Below are 18606 nucleotides of genomic sequence, written 5' to 3'. Positions count from 1 at the left end.
ATGGTTGCTAGGGCAATTTGGGCCCTTGCAACCAGATTCAGCAAACTGGAGAGCTGCTGAATAAAAAGCTAAATAACTCAAAAACCACAAATAATAAAAAATGAAAACCATTTGCAAATTGTCTCAGAATATCAGTCTCTAGATCGGTGATCCCCAACCAGTAGCTCGTGAGTAACATGTTGCTCCCCAAACCCCTTGGATGTTGTTCCCAGTGGCCTCAAAGCAGGAGCTTATTTTTGAATTCCAGGCTTGGAGGCAAGTTTTGGTTGTATAAAAACCAGTTGTACTGCCAAACAGGTTCTCCTGTAGGCTGCCAGTCCACATATGGGCTACCAAAAACCAATCACAGCCCTTATTTGGCTCCATCCAGGAACATTTTTCATGCTTGTGTTGCTCCCCAACTCTTTTTACATCCGAATGTTGCTCACGGTGAAGAAGGGTGAGGTTCCCGGCTCTACATCATACTTAAAGTTAATTCTACGGTGAACAAGCCCTTTAACTGAATTGGGATCCTGCGGGTAGATTGTATGGAAAGACAAACGGCTTAACCAATCATTTCCTTGCTCCCCTGTGGTGTAGATAAACACACTCTACAATTATATCTATATTATATTTACTAATTGTACAATGTATAGTCTTATATTCTGCCTCAATAGAATTAATACCTGTATTCCAGCTAATGAATTCAGTTTCCATGGACTTCTCCCACATTCTGTTTAGCTTTCTGCCAGTTCTGATAAGTTCTTGTCCGACATTTCAGAGCGGATCTATCATGCACTGATTGGTTAAACATGTGTGGGTGGAGAATATGCATGTTGTACCATTAGCCATACAGTCAGGCTGGCTTTGGAACGGTCCATGTGTTATAATCATGCAAACATTAAATACCCAGGAATGGCAACCTGACCTTGTATTTGTATTAAAATACCCATAATTAGTTATAAATGTTAATCTGGCAGCAAATATTTACATACCATCAGTGCACAGGTTTGCAATCTTTTCTGAAAAATATACCGGCCTTCCTTTATTTTTATGGATTTTACCTATAAATAACATTGGCATCAAGCAACATTTTCACAGGTCAGGCCCCTAAAATATGGGCCATGTGGCAACCCTATAAGTGCATGACAGATTTTTAAAAGATCCATAATGGCCCATGAACTATTGTAAAAATATAATATAAACTTCCTCATACTGAAATAAACTTTCTAAATACAATCAATTAAAAATTCTGCATTGTTTTTGAAATAATCAAGTTTATCAGTTATTCCTCTCTCAGCATCTGTCTCTCTTCCTGCAGGAATTGGGTGGGTGACAGTTAGATCCAATATATCTTAAGCTGATCAGATCCTGATCGAGAGACCACAATCTTCTCGGAACGATCGTACGAATTGACCATCAACTAAAAAGACCAATTTGGCAGGAAAACAAAGGGGAGCTGCTTGGCCCTGCAGACATACATACATTGCACTGGGACCCACAAAGATTTTTTGACCTGGCCGATCAATTTCCTGACAGATGTCGGCCGAAAAATCGTAAGATGTACGTTCGTTCGAATCCCACTAACCGCACGATAATTTCGAAGGATTGGTCGGACTTCCCTAAAATCAGTCGTTCAGCAAGAAGAATCGTTGCGTCTATGGGGAGCTTTATAGGGGGGCTCCATTTGCCTAGAAGATGTATTAAAGGCTCATTTTATTAAAATCACCAGACATCACAAGTCTCTCTATATGCAGGATTTGTGCAAAATACTTTGTTTTTTTGGATTTTGTTAGTACTGGAATCCGTTATGAGTGAGCTCCAATTCATCTGCTGGGAAAAGAAGCCCCTCCATAAATTATATTGGATCATTTTCATTTTGTGATCATTCCAAACCTGCCAGACCCCTGTACAAGGCAAGATGGCAGCTAAGTAAACAAAGGGTATATTTCTTTCTATATCTTTGGAGATGCTTAAAGCAAGGAAAACCACAGCAATACATGGGGCAGATTCTTTATTGAAACACAAGCAGATACAGCACAGGAGCAGCCGAATCCCGCAGGTTTGGGACACCCTAAAAAGGAGCCTCACCTCCCGTGCATATTTCCTGGCTGTTTTAAAGTAATTAAATAAAGAGTCCGCATTTCCTAAAATCTGCAAAACTATTTTTAAACTCTGTAAAGGGCCGGTGCTTCGGTCTCAAAGCAACGTATTGAAAACAAAGCGTTAAAATGCAGAGTCAGCAAGAAGTCTTGCCATGTAGGTGGGCGATGCAATAAAACAGCACAGGATTGCACCTCACCAGGTCTCCCCTTCATTCACTCACTGGCCTGGGTGCCCTCCATCAGCACCATTTGCAACACATTTTGCATTATTACATTTCAATCCTACAAGAGAAGCACCGATAAAAGGTTTAGTCTATCCCCAGCCCCCCCCCCCCCCAAAAAACCCATTTAATGCAGTCATGATGTGCAGTCTGCCTTCAGGCACTGGGCTGAACAAGTATCTGATTGGACAGATCTGGGACAACATGACAATCCAGGTTCCATTCCTAGCGTGATTGTGTCCTATGTCTTATCCAGTTTAGTGATGTGGTGCAGGTTTTATATGGAGTCAGTGAATTGCAGCACAATCATTGGGCGAGTAGTTTGTTTCCTGGCGGCAGGTATATGTGTGCAAAGCTGCCGCTCTACACTCTGGCTTAGCCAATTATTTTTGGAGAGGCAGCAGTTTGTAGATTAAAAAGATTTCCCTTAAAAAGAGAGAAAAAAAAAAAAGTCACACCCAGTCCCCCTCGCTGGGGAGGCTTATAGAAAACGAGTAGATTCATGCGTGTTGCTGGCGTTGGGCTGAACAGAACCAGAGTCCTCTGGAAAGATGACACCAGAGATGCAGCTTAGACGAAGGAGACGCCAATACATTTCACTTACTGATTTTTTCAATTTCATCAATGTCATCAGCGTCGAGGTGTTCGATCTTTTTACCTGCGAATGGACAATGGACAATAAGTAAATATGAGCAGGAACGGAGCTACAACACTGACATCAAATCTGCAGAACAACATTTGCTACCAAACTTACTGTGACCTTCCCAACCTGTCAGGAGCTACAGTAGCTCATGTGACCTCTACAGGCAGAAGTGGAACAAACCCCAGTTTCCCCCCAAAATATTGGAGGCCCTGTTGGATGAACCCAATTGCAACAGTATAGGCAAAAGGGACCCAATACTGCCTCATATGCACCTTCTGGGTCCTTACTCATTACCTCCCCTGTGGAAGGATTGCTTCCTCTATAGGCCTGTTTTAACTTTGGGTTCCCAGACATGCAACTGCCAGCATGCCTTGACTATATGTTGAGGAATAATGGCAGTAGTCGTCCAGCAACATGGGGTTGGGGGAACAGGGCTCTAAAATTACACCCATGAGCTAGCAGGTGCAGATTTATAAGATAGTCAAAATCTAGTTTAGCAGAAAAAGCAGACTGGGATTAGGAGGTGGAAAAAAAAAAAAAGGCAACAACAGACTTCTGCTACCATTGATTGATGTCAGAACCAGAACACAGCAAGGGATATGCAAAGGAGGAAGATATGGAACAGGAGGAGAGAATGGACCCCACGAGGGGGCCAATCAGGACTTGCTATAGCCGTGCCATGAGAATACAGGCAGCGATTCAAAGGACAAATACTCACTGAAGTGCTGCTGGATCCGTTGGAGAATCTCCATGTTGTGTTTACTGTCAACCATATTAATGGCCAGCCCTCGCTTGCCGAAGCGCCCCGTGCGACCGATTCTATGAAGGTAGGTCTCGTTATCCGGGTTCCCGTCCTTGTCCACGGGAAGGTCAAAGTTAATCACAACAGACACTTGTTCCACGTCGATACCTGGAGCAGACGCATAGATCAGAAGGTTCGTTAAACCCTGCCCAAGGTTAATCAGACATATCACCAAACCCGGATCAGAAAGATTTGACAGGATATTAAAAAAAAAAAAAAAGCAGATTCATAAATCTATTGGTTTTAAAATATTTTATCGAATTTCACATAAACAGGAAAGAGCAACGAGGCAGCAAATACCATGCAGATTCGTAAAATGGGATATAATTAAAGCATAATATTTTTCAAAATATCAACGTTGTTAAATGGAGAAGATAAAAATAACGAACTATAAACGTATTAACTAAACCATTGTTTACAGGAAAGTCGGAATAGCCGATTGTCATTACTTTAAAGATGGAGGAAGCTAAATATTTGGTCTCGTCACTAGAGTTGCAGAGCTGAAAGTAAGGAGACCTAATTTATATAGATATAAGACAAGTTCTCACCTCTGGCGCACACATTGGTTGTAACCAACACTTTCTCTTTACCCTCTCGGAATCGATCAATGACGGCTGCCCTCTGCTCCACCATCATCTCTCCGCTCAGCATGGCCACCTGGTGGCCTTCTTTGTACAGCTCACCGGCCAACCAGGACGCAGTCTTGCGGGTCTGTACAACAGAAATGAACAAGGATTGTGTTAAGTCACTTCTAGATATAAAAGGCACCACATTCCAAATGTCATTATAATTCTATGTCATCTATGGTGGGAGGACAGTGTTGCCAGCCATACAGGAGAACTTGTCACAAACATGGTGATAGGTCGTATGTGTCACCGTATCAGTTTAGAAGAAAGCCAAACAAAAACGTAGCTAATAATGGTATCTGTCAGCACCATGAGCTTTGGTTCTGTATATAAAGTCTCTGCTCTCCTTACTCACATGGCAGAAGATCATGGCCTGTGCGATGGTGATGGAGCCGTAGATGTTGCACAGAGCTCGGAACTTATCGTCGCGGTTATTACACATGACGTAGTACTGTTTGATGGTGTCCAGGGTCTCCTCCTCCCTTTTCAGTTTGATGATGTTGGGTTCCGGCACCACTTTCTGTGCAAACCTCCACACGGATTCTTCAAACGTGGCGGAGAAGAGCAGCATCTGGCAGTCCCGGGGCAGCATCCTGCAAAGCAGCAGATCCATAGAAACATTAGATTTGCACAGGGCAGCCATGCTTTTATTCCTTGGATATTAAGGATGCACCAAATCCACTATTTTGGATTCGGCCGAACCCCCAAATCCTTTGTGAAAGATTTGGCCGAATACCGAACCGGGAAAGGGAAACCATTTTTTTTTTACTTGTTTTGTGACAAAAAGTCAAGTGATTACCCTCCCTGCCAGGATTCGGATTAGTTTCGGCCGGGCAGATGGATTCAGCTGAATCCGAATCCTGCTGAAAAAGGCAGAATCCCGGATTCGGTGCATCCCTATTGGATATACAGTGCACCATGTTTTTAGGGTCATATTATACTTAATTGCCCCCTGTTCAGAGACTACTGGAGTGCAGGATACTTTTAGAATAATACAGGAGTCCCAGAAAAGGTTACTGTTCCAGCTATAGCTTCAGATGAACCAGAGGTCACAAGAGCTCATTGCACAGTGGGGTATAACATGGAGGTAGCATATAATTAAAGGAAAACTATACCCCAAAAATGAACAGAGTTTTTATTAAATTAAGTGGCATATTTAAGAATCTTATCAAGCTGGAATATATATTTAAGTAAATATTGCCCTTTAACATCTCTTGCCTTGAACCACCATTTCGTGATGGTCTGTGTGCTGCCTCAGAGATCACCTGACCAGAAATACTGCAGCTCTAACTGTAACAGGAAGAGATCACCTGACCAGAAATACTGCAGCTCTAACTAACAGGAAGAGATCACCTGACCAGAAATACTGCAGCTCTAACTGTAACAGGAAGAGATCACCTGACCAGAAATACTGCAGCTCTAACTGTAACAGGAAGAGATCACCTGAACAGAAATACTGCAGCTCTAACTGTAACAGGAAGAGATCACCTGACCAGAAATACTGCAGCTCTAACTGTAACAGGAAGAGATCACCTGACCAGAAATACTACAGCTCTAACTGTAACAGGAAGAGATCACCTGACCAGAAATACTGCAGCTCTAACTGTAACAGGAAGAGATCACCTGACCAGAAATACTGCAGCTCTAACTGTAACAGGAATAGATCACCTGACCAGAAATACTACAGCTCTAACTAACAGGAAGAGATCACCCGACCAGAAATACTGCAGCTCTAACTGTAACAGGAAGAGATCACCTGACCAGAAATACTGCAGCTCTAACTGTAACAGGAAGAGGTGTGGAAGCAAAAGACAGAACTGTCTGTTAATTGTCTCATGTGACCTAACATGTATGATTTGTTTTGTTTGTTTGCACCGTGAATCGTATGATCCCAGGGGCGGCCCTTATTTTTTTTTTTAAAAAAGGCAGTTTTCTAATTCGGATTACCCAATGGGACATACTACTAAAGTATATTATGGAAATGGTTTATTTACATGAAACAGGGTTCGAAGAGTAAATTTGAATTTCTCAGTGTCAAAATTCACACATTCGAATTGTAATTTCCCTTTTCGAATGTAAATTCAAATTTGAGATTCTCGACCATGGAAAGTCCTAATTTGAATATTCACCACTTAAAACCTGCTGAATTCATGTACAAGTCAATGGCAGAGGTCCGTTGAGACATTTGGAGATGTTAGCCTTTCCGGACAGAGGTTTTTTTTCGGGCAAAATCTATTGGTATGAATCGAAGAGGATTAGAACTTTCAAGTCAGAACCATTCGATCGAATATTAGACATATTTTCTGAAATAACCTGCCAGTCAAATTGTGAGTTTATTAAAAAATTACATAAATTCAACCTTGATAAATGGGCCTCCCCATGTCTTCTCCTGCAGTGTGCTGAAGAACCAAGGAGTCAGACAAACTATAGAAAACAGAAGCCTCCAGCTCAACAAACTGTAGGAAAAGAGTTCATTGTCACTCACTTCTGGATGCGGATACTCTGATCCTGGTGTCCCTGAGTAGCGATCATCACGTCGGCTTCATCAAGTACAAACACCTTAATCTTCTTGGGATCAATAAACCTCAGTTTGGAGCACCAGTCGAGCACAGTTCCTGGTGTACCAATAACAATATGCTCCGGAATCTTATGTCCACGTTCCACTACAAAGGAATATGGGGAGAGATGAAATACAAAAACAAATATTTCTCTTGGAGACTTCTCGCTTCACACTAAGCAAACTATGAAGAATGGGTGAGTGCAAGTGTTACAGTAAGACTTAATGTTTTAACTGCCCCCTGTAATCAGGCTGAATATACCCCATTTGCCCATTGTGATCTATTGCAAACATACAGCCTAGTGGAGTAGCAGGGATAGATGGAGCTCCACTCAAGCGTTTGTAGGGTTGGCCTGAAACCATTACATGTGCAGTAGGCTTTGTACCGTATACACAAAGGAAAGCACCGGAGCTGCCAACTAAGCCTGGAAGGTCCAATAAGTTTCTTAAAGGAGAACTAAAGAAGCAGCTAGAAATGTTGTACATGACGTTTTGTGCTTCTGTACCAGCCCAAGGCAACCACAGCCCTTTAGCAGTAAAGATCTGTGTCTCCAAAGATGCCCCAGTAGCTCCCCATCTTCTTTTCTGCTGATTCACTGATTCACATGCTCTGTGCTGCTGTCACTTACTGAGCTTAGGGAGCCACTCACAATATACAGTACACATAGAATAGAAATGTCACACTATAAGGCTGATTAGTAATTAATACACATAATTACTACATGGCAGCACAGAAACCAGTGCAATTAGCATCAGAATTGAATAATCAGCAAACCTGTAGCATCAGCTTATATTACAGCCAGGGAAGCTCATTTTCTGCTGGATAATTAGTGACGAGCCCTAAGCTTAGCTTCTCAACAGCCAATCAGAGCCCACTGAGCATGTGAGTGTCACAGACACTTTCCAAGATGGTGACCCCCTGTGACAAGTTTGAAGTCCTGGATCATTGCTGCTATTGACAAGCTCAAACTTTAGCCTCGTGCAATAAGTTCACTTATACATTTTTAGCCACATTCATTTGTCGGCTTATAGTTCTCCTTTAATGGGGTGGTTCACCTTTACGTTAACTTTTAATATGTTATAGAATGACTAATTCTAAGCAAATTTTCAATTGGTCACCAGTTGCAAATTGCCTCAGAATACCACTCTCTACATCAGTGATCCCCAACCAGTGGCTCGTAAGTAACATGTTGCTCCCCAACTCATTGGATGTTGCTCCCAGTAGCCTCAAAGCAGGTGTTTTTTTTTTTTTTTTCCCAAGTCCTGACTTGAAAGGCAAGTTTTGGATGCATAAAAAAAACAGGTGTACTGCAAAGCAAAGTCCACTGTAGGCTGTCAGTCCACATAGGGGCTACCAAATAACCAATCACAACACTTATTTGGCAACACCCAGGAACATTTTTCATGCTTGTGTTGTTCGCAAACTCTTTTTACATCTGAATATTGCTCATGGGTAAGAGAGGTTGGGGATCCCTGCTCTACATCATACTAAAAAGTAGAAACAAAGGTGCACAACCCCTTTAATATCCAGGGCAGCTGCTGGATACTCACGTTTCTTTCCTCGTACAGCGTAGGCCAATTTGATGTTCGAAAACTGCCCCATTTGTTCAATGACCTTCCCGGTCTGTAGAGCCAGCTCGTAGGTTGGAGAGAGGCACAAGCACTGAAAAAGGAAACCGCAAATCAGCAAAACAATATTATTCAGGACTCCTGTATTGCACCAAAAAGCAGTGGAAGTGCATACCTTCACCCAATGCCATAGAAGCCTACACAGACTGCAAGGAGTAATAAACCAGGAGTACACTGCACTGATCCAATTAACTAAAAACCTAAGAAATTGGGTTTTTTCCCCTTTAAAGGACAAGGAAAGTCTAAAATAGAATAAGACTAGAAATGCTGTATTTTGTATACTAAACAAACTTACTGCACCACAAACCCTAATCAAAGAAATGATTTGGGCTTTCAAAGTTGGCCACAGGGGGTCACCATCTTGTAACTTTGTTAAACCTCTTTGCCTGACCCTGCACATGCTCAGTGTGATCTGGGCTGCTTATCGTAAACAAAGCTGCTTGAGTTCTGCATGGCTGGGAAGTAAGGCGGGGGCTCCCCCTGCTGTACATAAGTATGATTGTTTCCCTGCAGAGCAGTTAGGGACCGTCTGACAATTCCTATCCACAGCAGTAAATGAAGGGAGAATTTCACTGCATACAGTCAGGTTTCTTATAAAAACGGTACACATTTTTTAATTAAAGTATATTGGAGATAGGTTTCTTTTTCATTAAAGAAAGTAAAAATGGGATTTTATTTTTTTGCCTTTCCTTGTCCTTTAAGCTTAAATACTGAAGACAAGGACAGCCTTATATTTGCTGTAAAATATTTACCAAAGACCTTTATTCCCCTCTCAGTCTCCATCACTTAATACACTCTTACCTGGGGATATCTGTTTGCAGGATCCACTCGGCTCAGCATGGCAAGAACGAAGGCAGCAGTTTTACCTGTTCCCGACTGAGACTGAGCAATGAGGTTCTGAGGCCTGGAAAGGGAGAAAGGTTTTTATTATTGAAAGTTCTGGTCTCAGAGACCAAATGCATAATTAGAGACCGTTGCTAGGCAGTAAGGTCCGGATACATCAGCTACTTGTAATACAGTGTCCATGCAATAATGGGCGAGTTGTGGGGTGGGGAAGTTAAGGGAACAGAAGATTAAAGGATCAGCAGGTGTTTGGCTCTCTTTTCCCCACCCCCAGTGGTCCTGATGGGCCAAGTAGAGATAAGTCCATAGGAATAATAGAGCAATAGTGAGTTCAATACATACGGCTCAGCCAGCATCATGGGCAAAGCATTCTCTTGGATCTTGGAGGGCCTGTTAAATCCCATGGCGTAGACACCTTGGAGGAGTTCTGGCTTCCTAGAAAAGACAGGGATGAGATTGGCTCAGCAGAAATGAATACGGAATAAAAAGATACAGAAGAAATGCAATACAGACACCCATGTTTCACTTAAAGGAGGACGTTGTTCTCAGCCTATTCATTCTTACAGGATCCGTGCTTCGTTTAAAGGGGAAGGCATGATTGAATAAGCATTTTGCAAGAGGATATTAATTAATATATTGATATGGGTGAAGAGGATCTGTCTGCAGGAGTTTTGGGGCAACACCGTCATTGCCTTAGAAATTAAAAATTGTATAGGGCGAGTACAGCTTTCCGTTGTGCCAGCGCCCACACTCACAAGAGTGCCCCATTAGTGGGCAGCCAGTTATAAGAAATAAAGAGCAACACCGAGTCAGTCTCTGCCAGTGCCTGAACAAGCTCAGACAGACCGGGCTCCGTCGATGCAGTTGCCGTGGATACAGACAGGGAATTTGTCCAAGAAATTTAATTAGGGCCTGGCGCTGTGCACTCCCACAGATCCCCTCGAATGGAGGCAGCATTGTTGCACCACAAGGCAGGAGATCTGGCAACTCCTTTAATTATTTCATTAATTAGAAAAGTAAAACTGGTTGGTCACTTTCCCTTTATCAGAGAAGTCCACGTTTAGAACTTACAGTCTCAGCTCCTCAAATGACTTGACAGAGTACAGGGGAGAATTCGGATCCCGTTGCAGAACCTCCACTTGGTTTGTGTTGCCGACCAGATTATTCCGAATAAGCTTGTTGAGCAGCGACTGGGCGGCTTTGTCCTCTGGCGAGAAAAACGTGGAGAAAGTTTTAGCAATGGAAAGTAAAGGGTAAGTAACGCCACTTTCAATCTCTGGCACCGCACAGAAACCTCTCAGCTGATTAAACAAGAGGTTTGACAGATCTGAAGTTATTGAGCTGATCCTCAGTTGCAACAACATTTTTTTTTTTTTACCAACCATATACATCATTCACATAATAAAATACATAATTAGAAATCATAGCAGCACCTCTATTCGCTAAACATTCTGGGAGCTTTAATTACCAATAGACTAACCTTACTTTTAGAATCTTTAGAACTTTTCAACATGAAATGGAATGTTCATATATTAAAAGGTGAAACATTGTCTGGTCAGTCACCCTGCTATAGTTCCAGGGGTACCCAGGGTACAAATAATCACTCACCCCAAATCTCCCCCTAACTGACCTTCAGACTGGGCCCCCTTAGCTCATAACAAGGTTACAGATATATAGAAACATTGGGGTGTCACCCTGCTATAGTTCCAGGGGTACCCAGGGCACAAATAAGCACTCACCCCAATTCTCCCCCTAACTGACCTTCAGACTGGGCCCCCTTAGCTCATAACAAGGTTACAGATATATAGAAACATTGGGGTGTCACCCTGCTATAGTGCCAGGGGTACCCAGGGTACAAAAGAGCACTCACCCCAAATCTCCCCCTAACTGACCTTCAGACTGGCCCCCTTAGCTCATAACAAGGTTACAGATATATAGAAACATTGGGGTGTCACCCTGCTATAGTTCCAGGGGTACTCAGGGCACAAATAAGCACTCACCCCAATATTGCATGCTACCAGTACAAAGCAGTCAGACACTACATACAAAGTCACACAATGTCCTCAGAAGAAGCCCAGTCAGATCCAGAGGACGAAGCTTGTTTAGCCCATGGCCAATATGATTGATGAGAGGCAGAATCAACCAGTTTTTGCCACTCCGTGGGTAATACTATAACAGAGCAAACAACCAGGAACATAACTTTATGCAGAAAGTAACACATGCAGCAGAGAATCTGAATAACTGTTTCATTCCCTCTGATCTCCATCTGCAGGCCATTACACACAATAAAGGAAGCATTTAAAGCCACAATCTTGAGCCATTGACATGCAGTTACATAGTTAAATCGGGTTGAAAAAGACAAAGTCCATCAAGCTCAAGCCCTCCAAATGAAAACCCAGCCCCATACACACACCCCTCTCCCTAACCAGTTTAGTTGCACTTAGTCTCTGCACTCTCTCCAGCTCATTTATATCCCTCTTAAGGACAGGAGTCCAAAACTGCCCCCATACTCCAGATGAGGCCTCACCAGGGACCTATAAAGAGACACAATTATGTTTCATCCCTTGAGTTAATGCCCTTTTTTATACAAGAACTTTATTTGCTTTAGTAGCCACAGAATGACACTGCCCAGAATTAGACAACTTGTTATCTACAAAGACCCCCAGATCCTTCTCATTTAAGGAAACTCCCAACACATTGCCATTTAGTGTATAACTTGCATTTATATTATTTTTGCCAAAGTGCATAACCTGCATTTATCAACATTGAACCTCATTTTCCAGTTTGCTGCCCAGTTTTCCAGTTTAGACAAATCACTGTGCAAAGTGGCAGCATCCTGCATGGAACCTATAGTTCTGCACAATTTAGTCTCATCTGCACAAATAGAAACAGTACTTTCAATGGCCACCTCCAGGTCATTAATAAACAAGTTGAAAAGCAAGGGACCTAGTACAGAGCCCTGCGGTACTCCACTAACAACACTGGTCCAATTAGAAAATGTTCCATTTCCCACCACTCTTTGTAGTCTATCTTTTAGCCAGTTCTCTATCCAGGTACAAATACTATGTTCCAGGCCAACATTCCTTCATTTAACCAGTAACCTTCTGTGTGGCACTGTATCAAATGCTTTAGCAAACTGTAAATAAATCACATCCACTGCCATCCCAGAATCCAGGTCCCTGCTCACTCTCTTATAAAAAGAAGAGGAGGTCTTATGAATTACAGCCTGAACACTGCTCATTGGATATTTCATTTTTTTTTTTTTAAAGTTCTTATTTTTACATTTTGATTTTAGCAAACAGTTGTTGAAAGCAGAGAAGAAGAGAGAGATAGAGTAGAGTAGGAGTGAGGAGAGGAGGGAGGAGTATTCAGTGGTAAGTATGACAACATATTGTTACACATTTTCTGTAGAGTTTGTTGTAGCGACATTGAAGGATCTCCCTGCACCCCAGAAGCTCATTGGATTTCTGACGAGAGTCGTCTGTATTCACTTTTTACAAACTGGATATTTCAGAAAATATGAAACTTACTCTGTTCCTGCCCCTCCCCCACACTAACCTTTATCATCATCGTCTTTCTTCTCTTCATTCTTGCCGTCAGTCTGCTCTGCACTCTCCGCATCATCTGTGCCTGGGGGAACAAAAATCACATTAATGGAACTGGGTTTAGATGCCAGTGGATTTCAACAGGCCCCTGAAACAGTGTTAAAGCTGCGAGCATCAGGGTGGAAGATGGTACAAGATTGCAGGGGGTCGGCTTTATACTTTGCCTGCTCTAGATTTTATATTGCTTGTGACTTTGTACTGCTGCATCACTGTTACATAGTAATGGGTGTGCAGGTAACATATTTGGACGCTCATGGGGAAACAGTAGAAACACTAACCACTTACCATTGCTCTCTGGCTTTAGCTTCTCCACTTTTTCTTCTTTCAGGTTTAACTTGCCAAGCTGAGAAGAAGAAGAAGAAGAAGAAGAATCAGTAAGAGGGGCAGATATGGGCACACACAGTGACAAATAAAGCCATGAGACTCAGTGATTAAAGGGATACTGTCAAAAATGAATCAGTTAATAGTGCTGCTCCAGCAGAATTCTGCACTGAAATCCATTTCTCAAAAGAGCAAACTGATTTTTTTATATTCAATTTTGAAATCTGACATGGGGCTAGACATATTGTCAGTTTCCCAGCTGCCCCCAGTCATGTGACTTGTGCTCTGATAAACTTCAGTCACTCTTTACTGCAAGTTGGAGCGATATCACCCCCTCCCTTCCCCCCCCAGCAGCTAAACAAAAGAACAATGGGAAGGTAACCAGATAACAGCTCCCTAACACAAGATAACAGCTGCCTGGTAGATCTACGAACAACACTCAATAGTAAAAACTCATGTCCCACTGAGACACATTCAGTTACATTGAAAAGGAAAATCAGCAGCCTGCCAGAAAGCATTTCTCTCCTAAAGTGCAGGCACAAGTCACATGACTTGGGGCAGCTGGGAAACTGACAATATGTCTAGCCCCATGTCAGATTTCAAAATTGAATATAAAAAAATCTGTTTGCTCTTTTGAGAAATGGATTTCAGTGCAGAATTCTGCTGGAGCAGCTCTATTAACTGATTCATTTTGAAAATGTTTTTCCCATGACAGTATCCCTTTAAGGCTTCTCTGTTCTGTGAGAGAACCTGCTCCACTATAGTGTGAATAGGGCCCATTGGGACAAGGCCTGGGTACTAAGTGAAATAGTTCATGTGCTGTGAGGTCCTGTAATACAACATTGAGCGATATAATGTATTTATTCAGAAGCCCCAGTCTCTTCCAGCCCACGTGAGCAAATCCAAAATAAGAAATCAAACACGCAGCATTGGTGCAGAGCAATTTTAAGAAATGGAAGCAAAAATATATTGAGGCAATGATTTGATGGACTGGCTCATTTGTGGAATCACATTCTGTTTCCATGACAACATGCCCACCACCGAATACAGCTCCACTGGAAACTATGGGATGAGTTGAGGCGACCTAAACACCTTTCCCAGTCAAAATGCATTACATTTTGCTTGGGGGAAATCATACCTCCCAACTGTCCTGTTTTGAGCGGGACAGTCCCGTTTTTGACAGCTCAACCCGCAGTCCCTGATTTGTACTGAGTTTCTCTTTGATCTCCTGCGCTGAACAGCCAAGGAAAAGATACATTTTTAACTTAATTGGCTCTTGGCAGAGAGTCCAGAATAGATACTTAAAATGGTTTTGTAACAGTTTTAGATAAGAAGTTAGAGTCACAGCTTAAAGGGCAATTCACCTTCATTAGCAAAACTGTAATAACACAGAAAAACCACAGAAATGTGCTCAAACTTTCATAACCTGCCAAATTTTGTAAAATGGACATGGTAATCAGGGGGTGTGGTCACAAAATGGGCGTGGTCAAAACATTCCCTGCGCTACTCGCAAAAAATCTTTTTGTCTCTCGGTTTCCAAAATGTTGGGGGTGTGGGAAAATGGATCAGCCCCCCACCCCTGCAAAGTGAAGTCAGGGTATAGTAAGGGCAAGTGCTAAGGGGGGGGCAAGTGCTAAGGGGGGGGGGCGCAAGTGCTAAGGGGGGGGGCGCAAGTGCTAAGGGGGGGGGCGCAAGTGCTAAGGGGGGGGGGGGCGCAAGTGCTAAGGGGGGGGGGCGCAAGTGCTAAGGGGGGGGGGGCGCAAGTGCTAAGGGGGGGGGGGCGCAAGTGCTAAGGGGGGGGGGGGGCGCAAGTGCTAAGGGGGGGGCGCAAGTGCTAAGGGGGGGGGGCGCAAGTGCTAAGGGGGGGGGCAAGTGCTAAGGGGGGGGGCAAGTGCTAAGGGGGGGGGCAAGTGCTAAGGGGGGGGGGGCAAGTGCTAAGGGGGGGGGCAAGTGCTAAGGGGGGGGGCAAGTGCTAAGGGGGGGCAAGTGCTAAGGGGGGGCAAGTGCTAAGGGGGGGGCAAGTGCTAAGGGGGGGCAAGTGCTAAGGGGGGCAAGTGCTAAGGGGGGGGGCAAGTAAGGGGGGGGGCAAGTGCTAAGGGGGGGCAAGTGCTAAGGGGGGGCAAGTGCTAAGGGGGGGGCAAGTGCTAAGGGGGGGGGCAAGTGCTAAGGGGGGGGGCCAAGTGCTAAGGGGGGGGGGCAAGTGCTAAGGGGGGGCAAGTGCTAAGGGGGGGGGCAAGTGCTAAGGGGGGGGGCAAGTGCCTTAAGGGGGGTGCAAGTGGCTTAAGGGGGGGCAAGTGCTAAGGGGGGGGCAAGTGCTAAGGGGGGGCAAGTGCTAAGGGGGGGGCAAGTGCTAAGGGGGGCAAGTGCTAAAGGGGGCAAGTGCTAAGGGGGGGCAAGTGCTAAGGGGGGGGGGGCAAGTGCTAAGGGGGGGCAAGTGCTAAGGGGGGGCAAGTGCTAAGGGGGGGGGCAAGTGCTAAGGGGGGGGCAAGTGCTAAGGGGGGGCAAGTGCTAAGGGGGGGCAAAGTGCTAAGGGGGGGGCAAGTGCTAAGGGGGGAGCAAGTGCAAAGGGGGGGCAAGTGCTAAGGGGGGACAAGTGCTAAGGGGACAAGTGCTAAGGGGGGACAGTGCTAAGGGGGGACAAGTGCTAAGGGGGGGACAAGTGCTAAGGGGGGACAAGTGCTAAGGGGGGGACAAGTGCTAAGGGGGACAAGTGCTAAGGGGGACAAGTGCTAAGGGGGCAAGTGCTAAGGGGGGGCAAGTGCTAAGGGGGGGGCAAGTGCTAAGGGGGGGCAAGTGCTAAGGGGCAAGTGCTAAGGGGGGCAAGTGCTAAGGGGGGACAAGTGCTAAGGGGGACAAGTGCTAAGGGGGGACAAGTGCTAAGGGGGGACAAGTGCTAAGGGGGGACAAGCAGTTACATGTGGCAGAACCAGGAAGTGGAAGGGGTGGAATCACGAGGGTGAAAAGGATTAGAAAGAAGGTGCAGTTTTGCAGGGGACTCTCAGAGGCAGAGAATGGGCAGGAGGAACTGGTATGTTTTGGTCTCATTTAATGTTGGGGCTGGGGAAGAAGATTCTAATTGATGTCAGAGGGACAGTAACGAGGGGGCGGGTAAGGAACATGAATTATACAGAGAGACTGGAGACTAGAGCGGGTACAGAGCGCAGGTGAGAGGAGGCCTATGAGCCCGAGCCTCGCCATGTGCCGGCCATAGAGACACAAAATCCAAAGGAGAGAAGTGAGAACTTAATGTCCGGCACCACTAGGCCGACCGACCTCCCTCACCGTCTCAGCCGCCGCCTCCTGTTCATCCACCGCCAGGGCCCAGGAATCAGTCGCCATCGTGCCGGGTACAGTCCGAGCCAGAAACACAACCAGAGAAAGAATTCCGCCTCGACAGCCAATCAGCGAGCGGACAAGTAGGAGAGGGGGCGCGGCCAGGCCGCTTTAATAGCCGTCCGGGCGGAAATAGAGACGGAGAACGTTCGTTCCTGCCTGAAGGAGTTACCAGAAGGCACAGGTGGGTGGGAAAATGTTGCAAGGTCCAGGCAGGGCAGCAATTGGCTACCACTCATCCGCCTCCTACCAATCCCTGTCCAGTCTGGTCATCTCTGCCAGCTAACTTCTCTGTGCCTGACTGCTGGTATCTTGTCTCTTTATATGGAGTCTTATTCTCTCTATCTCTCCTTCATATTTACTGCTGTTTTATGGTAATTATTTACCCTCTGCAAACGTACTACTTGTTCCTGCTGAATTATGCTTAGTACAGGGAATACCTATGCTGCCATAGTTTTATGGGATCTCTCTGTACAGACTATGAGCAAACTTAGGGACTGTTCCTGCTGAATTGTGCTTAGTACAGGGAATACCTATGCTGCCATAGTTTTATGGGATCTCTCTGTACAGACTATGAGCAAATTAAGGGACTGTTCCTGCTAAATTGTGTTTAGTACAGGGAATACCTATGCTGCCATAGTTTTATGGGATCTCTCTGTACAGACTATGAGCAAACTTAGGGACTGTTCCTGCTGAATTGTGCTTAGTACAGGGAATACCTATGCTGCCATAGTTTTATGGGATCTCTCTGTACAGACTATGAGCAAATTAAGGGACTGTTCCTGCTAAATTGTGTTTAGTACAGGGAATACCTATGCTGTAATACTGAGCGATGTCTAATCTGGAAGTGTCTATAATGATTGGGATCATGTAACGCTACCCCCTATGATTACATAAAAGGATAGAGAGATATGGAACAGTCTCCCTTTTAGTCAGGATTGGGAATGATCTTGTGTCTGGAGAGTGGGGTGGGATGGGGCAGTCTAAGCCAGACTGGGGGCCGAGGGAGGCAAATAATGTGGATTCATCTGTTGAAAATACTTAGGGCTAGGCATCACAGTATCACAGTATCACAGTGCCAGGATCAAGGCAGGATCTCGCACACCCAATCAATAACAACGATATGCCTGGTGCACAATGGTAGAGGTTCGGCAGCCCCACAACAGAGTACAGCAAAGGAATTCCAGGACTGTAGGAAATCTTCCAAATTTATTCCAAAGCGGAGTGCGATGCAACGTTTCGGGTTTTGACGATTTCCTACAGTCCTGTGTGCCGTTGGAATTCCTTTCCAGTATCACAGTGGCCATTGAGGATTTGCAATGCTGGCAGTATTCCTTGGCAGAACCAGCAGTGCAGGGGGCGCAGGCAATAGCAATGGGAGTTGGGGCAGAGGTAATAAATACAGAAGCAAAGTACTGTTAGTGCCGGGCTCTTATTAATACTGTCTGGCACTGACACTCTGCACATCTATAGATCCATGTACTGATTGTTACTGACCCGCCTCACTGTATATTGTGCACAGTAAATTGTGACTAACGCTGTGAGTCCCACCTTAATGGCACCTCTGTATCAGAGCAACAAACCCAAAGGCACGAGTCCAATACAGGTCCAGTTACAGGGGATCAGAATAAGCAGCGTCAGACTGGGGTGTCCAGGGCCCACCGGGGCTCTTGCAACATCAACGATTCTGTGCCGCAACCTCCCGAGTCCACAGTACCATGGGCAACAGCCTACACCAGGGGGCAATCAGGTTTTTTCCCCAGTGGACCAGTCCGGCTCTGTCAATAAATATCTACAGGATCTTCCCCTGCTGCTCTTTTATTGATGGGCAGTTCAGCAGGAGCCTCTCAGTACAGTGCTGGCTCCATTCACTGCTGATCTCTCCCCTGGGAAGTTCTGCTCAATTAGGGCTTTTTGGATTCTTCTCTGGTGAATGTTTAAT

The 18606-nt window shown here is 44.8% G+C and overlaps 1 protein-coding gene across 1 annotated transcript; it reads right to left on the bottom strand.

The window, feature by feature from the left end:
- Nucleotides 1-1978: 1978 nt before the first annotated feature.
- Nucleotides 1979-16695, bottom strand: ddx19b.S (DEAD-box helicase 19B S homeolog; the record flags this gene model as incomplete). The annotated part of the gene is given in 12 exon segments (NM_001087163.1): nucleotides 1979-2963; nucleotides 3667-3858; nucleotides 4299-4461; nucleotides 4732-4969; nucleotides 6862-7039; nucleotides 8485-8596; nucleotides 9364-9466; nucleotides 9748-9840; nucleotides 10477-10612; nucleotides 12964-13035; nucleotides 13296-13353; nucleotides 16614-16695. Coding segments are annotated over 12 exon segments (1464 nt in total). The 3' UTR covers nucleotides 1979-2901.
- Between the last annotated feature and the right edge of the window lie 1911 nt (nucleotides 16696-18606).

This window comes from Xenopus laevis, chromosome 7S (genome assembly GCF_017654675.1).
Source record: "Xenopus laevis strain J_2021 chromosome 7S, Xenopus_laevis_v10.1, whole genome shotgun sequence".
In the NCBI taxonomy this organism is placed as follows: Eukaryota; Metazoa; Chordata; class Amphibia; order Anura; family Pipidae; genus Xenopus; species Xenopus laevis.
This window is presented reverse-complemented; position numbering and strand designations above follow the sequence as displayed.